Source organism: Hyperolius riggenbachi, chromosome 2, assembly GCF_040937935.1.
Source record: "Hyperolius riggenbachi isolate aHypRig1 chromosome 2, aHypRig1.pri, whole genome shotgun sequence".
Lineage (NCBI taxonomy): Eukaryota > Metazoa > Chordata > Amphibia > Anura > Hyperoliidae > Hyperolius > Hyperolius riggenbachi.
The window spans coordinates 39,008,447-39,026,632 of NC_090647.1; the positions used below are offsets into that span (position 1 = coordinate 39,008,447).

Below are 18,186 nucleotides of genomic sequence, written 5' to 3' on the forward strand. Positions count from 1 at the left end.
CCACTTCGCCATATCTGGACGCATATATCCGTCCAGATAGGCAGTGGTGCTGCAGCCGTGTGGTGCGCGCGATCGGGCGCGCGCCCGCGCGCGCCCCCGCTGCCTCCCGCTGCCCCCCCGATCAGTGAATGGGAATATAATTCCCATTCACCGATCCAAGTCCTGGGCAAAAATACCGACGCTTTCTCTTCAGAGAGCGTGGTATTTCTGCCCCCAGGAAACAACTTCTCTTCATTTTAGTTCCTAGATGCGACATCGTTCGCATCTAGGAACTTTTTGAATGTGGCCATCTTGTGGCCAAATAGTAAACTGCACCCACATACCTGTATTGAATAAAAAATACATTATTTTACATCTAAAATTGGCTATTTACCTCCCAAACTAAAATTACCCAAATACATTTTTGTATTAAAAAAAAAAAAAAAAAAAATTACAATTAAAAAAAAAAAACTACATAAATAGTTACCTAAGGGTCTGAACTTTTTAAATATACATGTCAAGAGAGTATCTTATTACATTTTTTAAAATTATAAGCTTGTAAATGGTGATGGACGCAAATTGAAAAAATGCACCTTTATTTCTAAATAAAATATCGGCGCCATAAATTGTGATAGGGACGTAATTTAAATGGTGTAATAAGCGGGACAAATGGGCACATAAAATGCATGGGTTTTAATTACTGTAGCATGTATTAATTTTAAACTATAATGGCTAAAAACTGAGAAATAATGTTTTTTTTCCATTTCTATCTTAATCTTCCTGTTAAAATGTATTTACAGTAAAGTGGCTCTTAGCAAAATGTACTACCTAAAGAAAGCCTAATTAGTGGCGGAAAAACGAGATATAGATCAATTAATTTTGATAAGTAGCGATAAAGTTATTAGCGAATGAATGGGAGGTGAACATTGCTTGGATGCATACAATTTTCGAAGCTGTAGGCTGAAGTGGTTAATAATTGTGTCATTGAGCAAAAACAATAAACCAGTTAAAATTTAAAATTTAGATTTAAACATAAAATAAAACTGTGGGATATCTTAAAAAGTCATTTTTAGGAGAAGGAAGATAGATGCAATCGTTTGTTTCATTCGTTTATTTTCGCTTCGGGTGTCCTTTAAAGTGGGATCCTAGAAACTTATATTGTGATCATCGCAGTACTCTGGCAGTGACAGGGTTAATATGAAAATGATGCACGCTCTCCATCTAGTGGCTTATTGCATATACTGCAGGCAGCTGAACCATGTTTAATCTGCACAGCTTGAGACAGCAGAGACTGCTTTTACTACACTGAACAAGAAATGCCACAAACCTAAGAGCTGCCACTGCCGCCCACAGTGAGATATAATTAATCCATTGTCTTGTATTTAACCGCTTCGCATTCCTGGCTTTTTACCCCTTAAAATGTTTGCCAGAGATCAAAAGATTCTATACTTCCCCGAGGCTTTCTCCAGCCCCATAAACAACACGTCCGAGTCCCATGCCGTCCTGCCGCAATCCACCCCGGTAACAGCTCAGTGACGTCAGTCTGGGTCTACTGTGCATGCGCATTAGACCAGGACTGGACGTGACTGAGCTGTTACCGGGACAGATCGCGGCTGAATGGCAGACCGTGGGAGGATGGCTCAGACGAGCTTTTGGGGCTGGAGGAAGCCCCGGGTAAGTATCAAATCTTGACTACTTTTGATCTCTGGTTCAGATGAACCTATTTTGGTTCCTGGACGTAGAAACTACGTCCAGGAACCATGCGCACTGCCGCGCACTCCCGGCCACGGATTTGATAGCCAGGGAATCAATGTGTCGGGCTAAGGTGCCCGATCACTGATTCCTCTCCCCCGCTGAAAAAGCGACAGCTTCTCTCGGAAGCTGTGCTTTTTCTGGCTGTTCCCTCTCCGATGCGTCACTCTAAGCGTGTGTTACGCGTAGAGTGACGTCATGTAAACAAACTCATGGCCGCCATCTTGTGGCCAAAAAGTAATACTACAACTGAAAGTAAAAATAAATAAAAATTAACACACATTTACATTATAAATCTATTGTTTACCTCCCACCCTCCCAAAAACTACCCTAATAAAATGTTTACTTTAAAAAAAACAAAACATTACAATAAAAAAAAAAAATAAACATGTAAATATTTACCTAAGGGTCTAAACTTTTTAAATATCAATGTAAAGATGAAATATTTCTATATTTTTTTTATTTTAAACTTGTTAATAGTGATAGATGCAAAATGGCAAAAATGCACCTTTATTTCCAAATAAAATATTGTCGCCATACATTGTGATAGGGACATAATTTTAACGGTGTAATAACCGGGACATATGGGCAAATACAATACGTGAGTTTTAATTATGGAGGCATGTATTATTTTAAAACTATAATGGCTGAAAACTGAGAAATAATGAATTTTTCCATTTTTTTTCTTATTCTTCCTGTTAAAATGCATTTACAGTAAAGTGGCTCTTAGCAAAATGTACCCCCCAAAGAAAGCCTAATTGGTGGCGGAAAAAACAAGATATAGATCAGTTCATTGTGATAAGTAGTGATAAAGTTATAGGCTAATGAATGGGAGGTGAACATTTCTCACGTGAAAACCACGGAACCTGAATGGGTTAAGGGGCCCATACACCTAACGATTTTCCAGCCGATATACAGCAGATTTGATCACTGTGATCGAATATGCTGTGAAATCGTTGCGCAAACGCTGACAGAACGATCGATTTCCGTCCGAAATCAATCGTTCCCGTCAATCCGTCCGTGCAGAAGGATTTCCCTCGATCGCCGGCAGGTCAGGAGTGCGTCGATAGCGGCGTTCGAATGCCAGACGACCCACGCTAGCGGCAATACATTACCTGTTCCGGCTGTCGCGTGTCCCCGCTCTCTCCACTGTCACTTCTCCGTGCTCGGCTCCTCCAGCTTCACTGAACTTCCTGTCCCGGCAGGAAGTTTAAACAGTAGAGCGCCCTCTACTGTTTAAACTTACCTGGCAGAAGGTTCAGTGAAGCTGGAGGAGCCGAGCACGGAGAAGTGACAGTGGAGACCAGGGGGGACACGCGCCGGCCTGAGCAGGTAATGTATGCAGGGGGGGAAGGGACCAGCGGCAGCTCCACCACAGATTGTGAACGGTTTCAGGCTGAAATCGATTCACAATCTGTTTGCAGTAAAGGCAGCCTTATGATCCCTATCCCTCTCTGATCAGATTCGATCAGAGAGGGATCTATCTGTTGGTCGGATCTGATGGCAAATCGACCAGTGTATGGCCACCTTAAAGATTCCTGACAATTTTGTTATTTCAGCTGTCACTATTGATACAGCAATAACTTTTATATTAGTAATGCCATCAAAATGATATATTTATTGTCATTTTTGGGACAATGCAGGCTTTCTTTGGGCAATATTCTTTTCCAAGAATTCTTTAGTTTTATAAGGATTGTACAGGGGACAAATAGGTGTAAACGCAGAAAATACAATTTTTTTTCATGTTTCACCCTTACTAATATTCACATGACAAATGCCACAGTTATGTAACAACAAAGCATATTATTTGGTTCGCCATGATTAAATCCCTAGTTGGACATGTAGCGTACGATTAGCCAGCCCATGTCTATAGTGATTGGATGTGATCACTATGGTGCACAGTTTGAGGACCTCAGAGTTGTACAGATACATTGCTAGGTAACAGCACAGTGATGCATCAATATAGCGTTGGGCCCCTGAACTGTTGGGCCCCCCGAACTGTTGCCCTAGTGCATCTCATTGCTACAGGCAGCAGCCATTACAGGTGTGCACGAATCTTAAGGCCAAGTATAAGTGACAAAAGGGGTTAATTAGTTAGGAAGAGGTTAACACTTCACTACAGGAGTACAATACAATACTTTGACTGGTCCAAACTGATTGGCACAATCATGCAATTCGATTGGTCCAATTGATTGTCCAATCATGCAATTTGATTGATACAATTTTGCAATCTGATTGGTCCAATCGTGCAATATGGGATTAGCGTGTGACGTCCAGACAAATGGCGTGCACATACCTGCACCACGCAGTGTAGCACGTGCCACTAGCTAGTACCATTATCATTCTGGTGGTTTCTTTCATCACTAATCTTCCGTTCAGACAGAAAATTTTGCACAATATAAGCACCTTTTTTCGTAGGCAAATATATTATAGATCTGTACATGAGGATAAAAAGAGGGACATTAGAAGTGGCTTCAAATAAAGGGACACTAAACAACAACAACAACAAATAACATTTGTAAAGCGCTTTTCTCCCGTAGGACTCAAAGCGCATAAGCATGGCTCAGACCATTGTGATACAGAGGAAGAATTTTATAAGTCCGGAAATGCCAGGCTAAACAGGTGGCTTTTCAGTCTGGATTTAAATAGCTCCAGGGATGGTGCTGTCTTTACTGGGTGTGGCAGGGAGTTCCAAAGAGTAGGGGCAGCATGACAGAAGGCTCTATCTCCAGATTTTTTGAGGTGCACTCTGGGAGTGACCAAGTTTATAGAACTTGCTCATCTGAGGTTGTGAGAGGTGTGGTGCAGCTTCAGCAAGTCCTTCATGTATCCAGGGCCCAGATTGTGCAGTGATTTGAATGTCAGCAGCCCAATCTTGAAGAGTATTCTCCATTCTACTGGTAGCCGGTGCAGTGAGCAAAGGATCGGTGTAATGTGACAGTGGTGAGGCTGGTTTGTTAGCAATCTGGACTGGAATTCTGGAATTCTGCACTAATTGCAGGCGACGCAGGTCGTTTTTGGGGAGGCCAGCATAAAGGGCATTGCAGTAATCCAGCCGTGATGTGATGAAGGGTTGGAAGATCCTCTTGGGGAATCAGATGTTTAATCTTTGCAATGTTATTCGGATGAAAGTAGGAAGATTTAACTAAAGAGCTATTCACATCCACTGGTTATTATTATTGATAAAAAGGTTATTATAATCTAGCTTCTTCCTAGTGCCCAGCAAAGTAGAATGCAGGAGAAACAGATATTAATCAGCCTCATGACTAGTGTTGTCCGGATCATGAACGATTCGGATCTTTGATCCGGATCTTTTTTGTGAGTCGAATCATCCGGATCCTCAAAATGAACGATTCGGTTCACAAAGGGGGTGGATCCAGGAGCGGCACGCCCCCCTCTCAGCGGACAGGGGGGTCCTGGAGGCAGAGCAGAGATGGATCGCTCAGTTGGAGGGGAGCCAGCCTTGCACAGGGACAGGTAGATAAGAGAGAGGGGACATCGGTGCCACTGCCAGATATGTGTAGAGCACACATACTGGCTATAATTTGCTGCTCATTATAGGCTCTTTGTTCCGTAGTTGTGCTCAGTGAACAAATTGGAAAGTTTTGGCTCAGAAGCACAGCTCAGTAACTTTGTAGACAGCGTGCTGGGCTAGAAGGGCAGGCACTGTGATTGCAGTGCAATATGATCCTCCTGCACTCTGCTCTAAACAGCTGCACTTCACTTCTCCCTACATTTATGATGAGTGTTGGAGGTGAGAAAACGACACATTAGGGAATGGTTTCTTTCACTGTGCGACGTTTGCATTCTAAGTATACAGATGAACATGTAGGTGAAATATATGTAAAGCATATGATTGCAGCATGTGGGTATTGTGTGCAAAAAAACATTTCTGCTCTCTGCTCACCCCTCTTCGTCCACCTCCTCCCTTCTCTGTCCATCTTCTCCCCTTCTCTGTCCACCGCAGAGAAAGTCCTGTCCTGCTGGTCATTTCACCCCCAGAATGCTTCCCTAGTAAAATGATTCGAAGATTCGGTTCAAAGATCTGGATCTTTTCAATGATCCGATTCGAATCATCCGAATCCTTAAAGAGATCTGGACTTCCCATCTCTACTCATGACTAATGGCACTCTTGGCTAATGCACACCAAGAATAACAAACAAGTTTATTCACAACTGACATTTTAGACTCACAATGTAGTATGACCATTACTGCTAAAATACACCGCCACCTTGTGGCTATAGCTGGTAGCACATCTTTCCTGATAGATATACACATACAGTTGTGCTTACATACCCTTGCAGAATTCATGATTTCTCAACCATTTTTCAGAAAATATGAATGATAACACAAAAACGTTTATTTAATTCATTATTAGTGGTTGGCTGAAGCCATTTATTGCCGAACAACTGTATTTACTGTTGTTGTTTTTTTTTAAATCATAATCACTACACAAACTGCCCAAATGACCCTGATCAGAAGTTTACCTACCCTCTTGACTTGGCCGTATAAAATGCACACAACCTGACACAAATGGGTTTTAATGGCTATTAAAGATAACCATCCTAAGCTGTGATTTGTTTGCTTGTTATTAGTGGGTATGTATAAAAGGTCAATAAGTTTCTGGACTCCTGACAGACCCGTACATCTTTCTTCCAGTACTGCGCTGATGATTTTTTGGATTCCCAGGGCTGCTACACACTACAAGAGTTTTTTAAAGAGAACCCGAGGTGTGTTTAAAGAATGTTATCTGCATACAGAGGCTGGATCTGCCTAAACAGCCCAGCCTCTGTTGCTATCCCAAACCCCACTAAGGTCCCCCTGTACTCCCTCATAAATCACAGCCGTGCTGTGAGGCTGTGTTTACATCTGTAGTGTCAGTCTCAGCTGCTCCCCCGCCTCCTGCATAGCTCCGGTCCCTGCCCCCGTCCCTTCCCTCCAATCAGCAGGGAGGGAAGGGATGCAGGCGGGGACTGGAGTTCTGCAGGAGGCGGGGAGAGCAGCAGACTGACACTATAGAGATAAACACAGCCAGCTCTGACAAGCTGTGTGTCAGCAGCGTGGCTGTGATTTATGAGGGATTGCAGAGTGCAGGGGGACCTTAGGGGGGTTTGGGATAGCAACAGAGGCTGAGCTGTATAGGCAGATCCAGCCTCTGTATGCAGATAATATTCTTCAAATCCACCTCGGGTTCTCTTTAAAGGGGCACTACAGCGAAAAACTGTAAAATTTAAAATATGTGCAAACATATACAAATAAGAAGTACATTTTTTTCCAGAGTAAAATGAGCCATAAATTACTTTTCTCCTGTAATGCTGTCACTTACAGTAGGCAGTAGAATTCTGACAGCCGTGACAGGTTTTGGACTCGTCCATCTCTTCATAGGGGATTCTCAGCAAGGCTTTTATTCTTCATATATTCCCTAAAAAGGATTTAGGCTACTTACACACCAAGACGTTGCGTTTTAGGGGACGTTATGTTCCCATAACGTGCCCCTAACGCAATGCATGGTGGTGTTGAAGTTGGGCATCAGATTGAGCTGCGTTATGCAGCTCTCAAAGCAGCCGCTCCAGGTTAGTGATAGGAAGTCCGGATCTTTTAAGGGTTTGGATCATTTGAATCGGATCATTGAAAAGATCCGGATCTTTGAACCGAATCATTTGAATCATTTTACTAGGGAAGCAGACTGGGTGAAAGGACTAGCAGGACAGGACTTTCCCTGCACTGTACATTCTGTATGTTCCTGTTTCTTCCAGACAGACATCCACTGTGAACCAAATCTTTCATTGTGATGATCCGGATGATTCGACTCACAAAAAAGATCCGGATCAAATGAACGATTCGTTCATGATCTGGACAACACTACAGTCCCACCACCAGTCTCTGCAGTGCAGTGAATATTAATTAGCCATGGAGGAGGAGGAGGAGGAGGAGAAGAGACCTCCTCCTCCAACATTACTGAGCATGTGCAAGCAGTCTAACGCTGCTTAGCCCAGTATAACGTACAGCGTGCAGCACTTTGTTTAAACGTGCTGAGTTACTTTGTAACGCAACGTGGGCACTGTGAACAGCACAATTGATTTTACAGTGCTGTGAGTTAGGCTGTGTTACTGGCTGCTGTAACGTGGGACTTTAACGTCCCACTGTGAAACCAGCCTAAAACAATGATGCTGGCCAGCTTCCCTGCTCCCTACACAGTTTTTTGGCAGTTGGACAGAGCAACTGCCACTCACTAAGTTTTGAAAATAAATATATCCCTGAGAATCCCCTATAAAGAGATGGACCAGTCCAAAACCTGTCACTTCTGTCAGATTTATATTACTTACTGTAAGTGACAGCAACATAGGAGAAAAGTAAGTTATGGCTCATTTTACTCTGGAAAAAATGTACTTCTTATTTGTCTATGTTTGCACATATTTTACATTTTACACTTTTTCGCTGTAGTGCCCCTTTAAGCACTAGTGATTTGAAAACTCTTGCTTTTGCAATTCTTTGGGTGATTCTTATAAAATCATATTATGCAGATAAGAACACACACATAGCATTACATTAGCAAGAGCTTTTAAAATCACAAACGCTTAGAAAAAGCTCTTGCAGTGTACACCAGCCCTAAGTTATAAGAAAGCAAAAGAAATGTCAAAGGATATGGAAGAAAAGGCAGTAGAAAAATATCCAAGGAATTGAGAACAACAATCACCAGTGTCCAAACTCTAATTATCAAGTTGAAATTATGGGTTCTGTTAAACCATACATGTCAAACTCCAGTCCGCGGGCCATATCTGGCCTTCAGAGCCATTACATTTGGCTCTCAAGTGGTTTTCCCACTTTGCATTATGTTTGGCCCACTCTAGACCACTAGGGAAGCTGTATTGGAGGTAAGGCTTTGAACACCGGGGAAACCATATGGGGAGGTAGGGGAAAGCACTAGGGAAATGTATAGTGGAGGCTGGGGACCTTGAGACACCAGGGAACTGTAGAGGGGAAGGAGGACCACTAGACAAGGGAACTGTGCAGGGGTTGGAGGACCACTAGACAAGGGAACTGTGCAGGGGTTGGAGGACCACTAGACACAAGGGAACTGTGCAGGGGTTGGAGGACCACTAGACAAGGGAACTGTGCAGGGGTTGGAGGACCACTAGACAAGGGAACTGTGCAGGGGTTGGAGGACCACTAGACACAAGGGAACTGTGCAGGGGTTGGAGGACCACTAGACACAAGGGAACTGTACAGGGGTTGGAGGACCACTAGACACAAGGGAACTGTACAGGGGTTGGAGGACCACTAGACACAAGGGAACTGTACAGGGGTTGGAGGACCACTAGACACAAGGGAACTGTACAGGGGTTGGAGGACCACTAGACACAAGGGAACTGTATAGGGGTTGGAGGGGGGGGGGGGCATGAGAACTTTGCAAGGAGGGAAGATGGCCAGTAGACATTGAGGTTGGCCCACGATTAGATCCCAGTGTACAATTTCAGCCCACTTTGTATTTGAGTTTGACACCTGGGTGTTAAACCAGACCATAGTCAGGTAGACCAAGTAGAATTTCAGCCACAACTGACAGAAAACATTTTTAGGATGCAAGGAAAAACCCACAAATAACTTCAGGTGAAATAAAGGACTCTGAAAAATTGTGGTGGAGCCGTTTCATGAAGCACAATAAGGAGGCACTTGAAGAAAGCTGGGCTGTATGGTCAAGTTGCCAGAAGAAAGCCATTACTATGCAAATGTCACAAAGTATCCCACTTACCAGTGGCGGACACAGCCAGCAGTGGGCCCCTGTGCAAAATTGTAATTGTGGGCCCCCTATGACCGCGGCAAAATATGGGCGTGGCTGGCAAAAAATAGTGGATAGAGCCTGCGGCGCGTAGCGCCGCGGCAAAAAATGGGCGTGGCAATGACCGGATGAGGGCGGAGCTAACTGTAACTTAAAGCGAACCCGGGGTGAGGGTTTATTTCCTTTTAAACAATACTAGTTGCCTGGCGGCCCTGCTGATCTATTTGGCTGCAGTAATAAACTGAATTACACCAGCAACAAGCATGCAGCTAATCTTCTCAGTTCTGACAATATTGTCAGAAACCCCTGACCTGCTGCATGCTTGTTCAGGGTCTATGGTTGAAAGAATAAGAGGCAGAGGACCAGCACGGCAGCCAGGCAACTGGTATTGCTTAAAAGGAGAGAAATATGTCAGCCTCAATATTATTCTCACCTCAGGTTCCCTTGAAAAGTGCAACGCAAAGACAGTGGGCCCAAGTTTTGGTGACCCTTTCCCCAGAAAATTCACATAATTGTGCAGGTTTTCTCAAGAAAATACACATATATGCCCAGAAAATACGTGCAATCATGTCGGCAGATATGCCCAGAAAATACGTGCAATCATGTCGGCAGATATGCCCAGAAAATACATGCAATCATGTGGCAGACCTGCCCAGAACATACACCTGCTAATATAAATAAAACAAAAACATTTACTCACCTGCAGCAGCAGACCTCCTGTCCCAGCCTCCATCCGGCGCGCAGCTCCCATGGGTGGTTGGGTGGATAGGTAGCCTAGTGGGTGGGTGAGTGGGTGGGTGGGTGGGTAGGTAGGTAGCCTGGTGGGTAACTAGCCCGGTAGGTAGGTAGGTAGCCCGGTGGGTGGGTAGGTAGGTAGCCTGGTGGGTGGGTTGGTAACTAGCCCGGTATGTAGCCGGGTGGGTGGTTAGGTAGGTAGCCGGGTGGGTGGGTAGGTAGGTAGCCTGGTGGGTGGGTTGGTAACTAGCCCGGTAGGTAGCCGGGTGGGTGGTTAGGTAGGTAGCCGGGTGGGTGGTTAGGTAGGTAGCCGGGTGGGTGGTTAGGTAGGTAGCCTGGTGGGTGGTTAGGTAGGTAGCCGGGTGGGTGGTTAGGTAGGTAGCCGGGTGGGTGGTTAGGTAGGTAGCCTGGTGGGTGGTTAGGTAGCCTGGTGGGTGGGTAGGTAGCCTGGTGGGTGGGTTGGTAACTAGCCCGGTAGGTAGCCGGGTGGGTGGTTAGGTAGGTAGCCTGGTGGGTGGGTAGGTAGGTAGCCTGGTGGGTGGGTAGGTAGGTAGCCTGGTGGGTGGGTTGGTAACTAGCCCGGTGGGTAGCCGGGTGGGTGGTTAGGTAGGTAGCCGGGTGGGTGGTTAGGTAGGTAGCCTGGTGGGTGGGTGGGTGGGTAGCCTGGTGGGTGGGTAGGTAGCCTGGTGGGTGGGTTGGTAACTAGCCCGGTAGGTAGCCGGGTGGGTGGTTAGGTAGGTAGCCTGGTGGGTGGGTAGGTAGGTAGCCTGGTGGGTGGGTTGGTAACTAGCCCGGTAGGTAGCCGGGTGGGTGGTTAGGTAGGTAGCCGGGTGGGTGGTTAGGTAGGTAGCCGGGTGGGTGGTTAGGTAGGTAGCCTGGTTTAGCCTGGTGGGTGGGTAGGTAGCCTGGTGGGTGGGTTGGTAACTAGCCCGGTAGGTAGCCGGGTGGGTGGTTAGGTAGGTAGCCGGGTGGGTGGTTAGGTAGGTAGCCGGGTGGGTGGTTAGGTAGGTAGGTAGCCGGGTGGGTGGTTAGGTAGGTAGGTAGCCGGGTGGGTAGGTAGCCGGGTGGGTAGGTAGCCGGGTGGGTGGTTAGGTAGTTGGGTGGGTGGTTAGGTAGGAAGCCTGGTGGGTGGGTAGGTAGCCGGGTGGGTAGGTAGCCGGGTGGGTGGTTAGGTAGTTGGGTGGGTGGTTAGGTAGGAAGCCTGGTGGGTGGGTAGGTAGGTAGGAAGCCTGGTGGGTGGTTAGGTAGTCGGGTGGGTAGGTAGGAAGCCTGGTGGGTGGGTAGGTAGGTAGCCGGGTGGGTAGGTGGTTAGGTAGCCGGGTGGGTAGCTATCCGGGTGGGGGGCCCGACTCCTATCCTCCCTCCCTCCCTTCCTTCCTCACCTCGGGGGGCCCCCTCCCAATATGCGCGGCGGGAGAGCGAGCGGCAAATGCAGGAAGTCTTCAGGGCTCTCCAGGCATCCGCTAGAGGCCCAGCCGCTGAGTCTCCAATATGTCTCCAACTGGAGACATATTGGAGACTAAGCGGCTGGGCCTCTAGCGGATGCCTGGAGAGCCCTGAAGACTTCCTGCATTTGCCGCTCGCTCGCTCGCTCTCCCGCCGCGCATATCGGGAGGGGGGCCCCCCGAGGTGAGGGAGGGAGGGAGGATAGGAATCGGGGGGCCCCCCAGGGAATAAAATAATAAAAAAAAAAAAAAAAAAAAATACTTAATGGGCCCCTGAAGAAAACGGAACTTCAGGGGCCCTCGTGCGGCGGCACGGCCTGCACGGCCGTATGTCCGCCACTGCCACTTACAATATGGCACAATATGGCATGGAGACGAGCCTCAAACTTTCTGGCACAAAGTCATTTGGAGTGTTGAAACTAAAATTGAACTTTCTGTAGGGATGCTCATTTGGATTCCACGGAAATGCAATTTCTGAAATTCCGATCGGAAATTGCATTTCCGCATCGGAATGCGGAAATCGGTAATGCAAGTGCGTTAGGCGGATTTCCGCCGGAAATCGCGGAAATTTCCGCCGGAAATCGTGGAAATTCCGCCCGACTTTAACATTGATTTTCTCAAAAACTATAAGGTCTTTTTGAAAAGTTTTTTTTGCATCTTGTTCACAAGATTCAGTTTAATAACCCCTGAAAATTTGGTGTTTCTAGGACTTACGTGGGCTTTGCTATTAACCGCTAAAGTTGGCGGATTTTTTCTGTAATGTAAAATGCAGAAAATCTGCTTCTGCCTATTTTCTGCATTTACATTACAGGAAAAATCCGCCGACTTTAACGGTCAATAGCAAAGCCCCTGTACATCCTAGAAACACCAAATTTTCAGGGTTTATTAAACAGAATCTTCTGAACAAGATGCAAAACAAAGTTTTCAAAAATACCTTATAGTTTTTGAGAAAATCGATGTTAAAGTCGGGCGGAATTTCCGCGATTTCCAGCGGAAATTCCGCATTGGAATGCGGAAATTGGTAGCGGAAAGCGGAATCGGTATTTGGGAATGGCGGAATGCGGAATCGGAAATTGGCATTTCCGACCATCCCTAACTTTCTGCCCACAACCATAAACATTACATTTGGAGAGAAGTCAACCAGGACTATGTTGAAGATACTATTTCTACTGTGAAGCATGGTGGTGGATCGCTGATGTTTTGGGGGATGTGTACTCTACAAAGGCACAGGAAATTTGGTCTGAATTGATGGCAATATGAATGGAGTACGTTATCAAAAAATACTAGAGGAATATTTTCACTCCTCAGCCAGGAAAGCTGAGCATGGGACGGACTTGGACATTCCAACATGACAAATGATCCAAAACACAAGGCCAAGTGGACCTGTCATTGGCTACAGCAAAATAAAGTGAAGGTTCTGGAGTGGCCATCTCAGTCTCCTCCTGACCGCAATATCATTGAGCCACTCTGGGGGGAGCTCAAACGTGCAGTTCATGCAAGACAGCCCAAGAATGTATGGGAACTGGAGGCTTTTGCCAGGAAGAATGAGAAGATAAAGAGCCTCATCCACAATTACCACAAAATACTTCAAGCTGTCATTGATGTTAAAGAGGAACTCCAGTGAAAATAATGTAATAAAAGTGCCTCATTTTTACAATAATTATGTATAAATGATTTAGTCAGTGTTGGCTCATTGTAAAATTTCTCCTCTCTCTGATTTACATTCTGAAATTTATCACATGGTGACATTTTTACTGCTGGCAGGTGATATCAGTGGAAGGAGAAGCTGCTTGCTTTTTTTGGCAGTTGGAAACAGCTGTTATTTCCCACAATGCAACAAGGCTCTCAGTGTGATGTCAGCACCGTGATCCTGACATCACTCTGTGGGAGGGGTTTCATCACAATATCAGCCATTCAGCGCCCCCTGATGATCTATTGGAGAAAAGGAATAGATTTCTCATGTAAAAGGGGGTATCAGCTACTGACTGGGGTGAAGGTCAATTCTTGGTTGCGGTTTCTATTTAAATGTGTTCAATACATGGTGCTGTATTAAGAACTGAGGTGTGTAAACTTACGAACAGGGTTATTCTGATAGTTTGTGTAGTGATTGTGTTTGACAATAAATGGCTACAGCCAGCCACTAACTATGAGAAAAATTACATTTTATGTGTTTTCATTCATAATCTATGCAAAATGGATAAAATATCACAAATTCTGCCGGTCTATGTAAACTTATGAGCACAACTGGAATTGGACTTTTGTTGCTAAATGCACAACCATTATTTCATAAAGAGCCATCATCTTCTGTGACACAAGCAAATAGAACAACCATAGACACTGGTACATAATACAGAGATGATACACAACATAAATGCCACAATGACCAATACATTGTGACTAACAAAACACACAGCGATTCCAAGAAACAAAAGGCAAAGAACCCTGCCCTTGTAGGCCTACATTCTAAAGGACTATGGAGGAAAAGAGGTAAGGTACTAACGAACGGGAATTAGCAAGCCTATAGGCTAGCTTATACATTTTAAAGAGCCACATGAACCAAACATGCAGTCTCATCAGTGCATGGCATGGATTGATATGGCTTTATGGGATAGAGCTTGGGGCATAAAGAGATAATATGCATGTTCAGTAGTGGTGCGTTATGGGTAACCTCAGTTACACACTTAACTCTGAATGTCTAAGCCCTATCCCATTAAGCCATATCAATCCCTGCCATGCACTGTTGAGCACCAAAAGTCCGAAACAGTCTGTCTGCATGTTGGGTTGATGTGGCTCTGTAAAATGTATAAGTTATAGGCCTGCTATACACAAGCGGTTCTGGATATAAGCCTGAATTTAGAGGCATAAAGATAATTTGCATATTCAGCAGCGGTGCATTGTGGGTAACCAAAGATGTTCACTTAAAGTTGAATTATCGTAAATACCTTCTGTTTTAAGAAGGCAAACTACATTGAGCGCTGGCTTTTTACCAGGTGGGCTTTTTGGTCTCTTTTGGTCCCTATACTTTCCTAGTAGTTTTGGGTCACCCTGAGCAGCTTGGGCATTCTTACCTTCTACTTTACAATATGTCACTACAGGGCCTCTTTAATACGTTGTTGTATGAAAAGCACATAGAAAGCTGCCTCAACTGAGGCTTTCTAAATAATATTACAGGAGCACGCTAGGCGCAGACGGAGTTATTGCAGCTACGCGGCGTGAAAGAGATCGCGGCCACCTCCAGTCATCACTGTGCGTTTGTCATCTGATCCTGGCTTTGTTAATGTGATAAGGCGTCCTCTATGGTCTCTGGTGGACGGGTCACAAATGTCACCGTTAGCGCACAATCGTTCCCCAGACATCTATTGTTGTAATTGTCTCCATAAATTCTCCCGACTGATTCAGGAGCCCGTCCTGCGGACACTATTAAAACGTCATCCGCACCAAAAATACCGCCAGTCACGACCGCCGCTGGCCTTTTATGTCAGCCGCAGGGCAATCTATATGCTAATGTGAACTTCCAGAGGGCTTATTAAACAAAGACGAGCGTACGAGAACCTCAAAACGGCTTCATCTCTGGGATGCTAATTTTAGATCCATTTTATTCCTAAACAGTCTTAAGATCAAACCCCGCTGTTAACATTTAAACAACACCTGACGTGAGGAGGATATGGAGGCTGCCATATTTATTTATTTTTAGACAATACCAGTTGCCTGGCTGTCCTGCTGATCTTCTGCCTCAAAAACATTTAGCCATAGACCCTGAACAAGCATGCAGATTCGATGTTTTTGACTGATGTCTGACTGTCTGATTTGATGCATAATTGTTTTTGGTGGATGTTTCAGACACTGCTGCAGCCAGAGATATCAGCAGGACTGCCAGGCAACTGGTATTGTTTAAAAGGAAATGAACATGGCAGCTCCCATACGTAACAGGAAAAGAGGGAACAGGAGCCCTTGTGGAAAAACAAAAGAGCACTGCTATAGGCGCCCATTAGAAAAGCTGTGATTTGTGGCAAAGCAGGGTAGCTTGGGTGAGGCATGGCGATATGCAAATTGGGGCATGCCTCGGCGCTTGCGATTTTATCAGGTGCCTCAATTTACTTCCTTTGCCATAAATTGTGATTTTTTTTAGCGCCCAAATTTACATTCTTTGCCACAAGAACGCAGAATGGACCGCAATAGAGGCACGCGCCACGCATGCACAGTACACCCTAGACTTAAGGACTTTATGGACCGAATAGTAGCGGATCCAGGTGGAGGAGGAGGTTGTCAAGGTAGCGATCAGCCTGAAGGGGGCTGGAGGAAGCCCCTGGTATGTATATTTTTTTTTATATTCTCCATTTCAGGTTTCCTTTAACCTCCTTAGCGGTAATCAGTGTTGCTCGGATACCCCCGATCACAAATTCGAGTTAATCCGGCCACAGCAGTATCGAAATCCTGATACGCTGTGATCGTGATCCGGACTTGAAACGGAATTCTGAATTCGACTCGGATTTTAGCCGTGATTACATGTAGAATCCGTGATCACGGCCGTGATCATGGATTAGATTTTAACGAGCCTCCATACATGCTTCAATCACCAAAATTGCATGGATTATAAAGGTGAGATGTGGCTACAACGTAAAAAAAAAAAAAATCAAAAAGAACTTTTAGTTTTTGAGTAAATCAATTTTACATTTTCAAATGAAAGAAGTATTTGTGATTAAAAACCCACCAAAATTTAGCGGGTAATAGCAAAGCCCTCTTACATGCTGGAAACACCAAATTTGCCAGATGTTACGAATGACAGTGGGAACATGAGGAAAACATTTTTTTTTTCAAAAAGACCTTACAGTTTTTGAGAAAATCGATTTGAGAGTTTCAAAGGAAGTTTCAAAGGAAAAACGTATACATGTAAATACATTAACTGTCATTTACCGCATTTAAGTGTATACTTTTTCCCTTTGAAACTTTCAAATCGATTTTCTCAAAAACTATAAGGTCACCTTGTTCCCACTGTTCTACTTAAAGAGAAACTCCAGCCTAAACAAACATACTGTCATTAAGTTACATTAGTTATGTTAATTAAAATAGATAGGCAATATAATCTCTTACCCACCCTGTTTTAAAAGAACAGGCAAATGTTTGATTTCATGAGGGCAGCCATCTTTTTTGGTTGAAAGGAGGTGACAGGAAGCATGATACACAGTTCCAACTGTCCTGTGTCCTGAGCACCTCTCCCAGTTGCTAGGCAACGTGAATAACAACATAGGAAATCCCATCATGCTCTGCACAGCATCAGGGGAAAAAAGCCAGGGCTTTTTTTTCTTTGATGGGTGGAGCTTAGATAAAAATGCAGCTAAAAATGATGCTTTGGTAAGAAAAACAAAGTTCTGATGCTGTGAAACTGTTAAAGAAACACCAAGCCTTTTCAGTTCTGCTGAGTAGATTTTTAGTCCGGAGGTTCACTTCTGCAAATTTGGTGTTTCTGGCATGTAAGGGGGCTTTGCTATTAACCACTAAATTCAGCGGGTTTTCAGGTAATCACGGCCAGTGATCAGGAGCCAGATTTGGACCACGATCACAGGTGCATTCGGAACTGAATCCGTGATCGAGAGGCAATAACCAATTCGGAATCCGACCTGATCAGAAAAAACAGCCCGTGATGAGCAACGCTAACGGTAATGTCTTCAGGCTCAGGATGGGAATCCAAAGCTCAGAGCAGTAACCCTGAGCTGGATCCACTGGAGGTGAGTAATGTGCAGGGCTGCCACAGATCTATCTATGATTTTTCGGGTCTAAAAGCTTGTGAAAAAAATTGCACCGCTTTTAGGCAGTAAAATCTGAAAATAATCATACCACCAAGGAGGCACTATAAAGTGAATGGGAACCGCTGAAAAAAAAATGAGGCAGATCCTTACCTAAGGACAGGAAAGGCTCTGGGTCCTAATGAGACTTTCTGCTCCTATCCCGGGTGCCCTCGTTCCAGTGATGTCACCCCCGGTAGTACTGTATTCAACCAAATTGGTCAAATACGGCTTTCCACCGCCAAAGGAGCTTTCCGCTGCCAAAGGAAGGCTTCAGAAGTCTTCGAGAAACCGAGTGCTCCCGAAGACTGGCGGCTGTGTACTGCGCGAGTGTGCTCATGCAGGTGCAGTACAGAGCCGCCTGTCAGGCTTTGGGAGCAGACACTGTCTGCTCCCGAAGCCTCCTTCAGCAGGAGAGTCTAATGGGGGAGCCAGCACTGGAACTGTAAGAGGAACGGGAACGCTCTATAGGACCCAGAACCTTCCCTCTCCTTAGGTGAGTGTGTGGTTCATTTTTTTTTTTAATTCACAATAGCTGTAGAGGAATTCTCACAAAAAGAGGCGCAGACAGCAGTAAAATCTGAACAGACAATTAAGCCCTTTTACTTTTTTTTTTTCCGGAAGCAGCATTGAGAAGTATTGACAGAACTTCTGCTATGTAAATATGTAACTAAGAGAAGCCGGGAACAGCAGACACCTCATATGCCGTGATTTC

General features: G+C 45.0%; 1 protein-coding gene across 6 annotated transcripts in view; it reads right to left on the reverse strand.

The window, feature by feature from the left end:
- MYO7A (myosin VIIA) overlaps positions 1-18,186 on the reverse strand; it is a 277,532-nt gene that overhangs the window by 207,050 nt on the left and 52,296 nt on the right. The window contains exon 1 of one of the 6 annotated variants that reach the window (XM_068266663.1): positions 5,639-5,737. The exons of the other annotated variants lie outside the window; for them this stretch is intronic. Coding sequence (XP_068122764.1) covers positions 5,639-5,722 — 84 coding nt within the window. The 5' untranslated portion in view covers positions 5,723-5,737. Of the gene's footprint in view, positions 1-5,638; positions 5,738-18,186 lie in introns of those variants that run through there. 6 annotated transcript variants of the gene reach the window in all.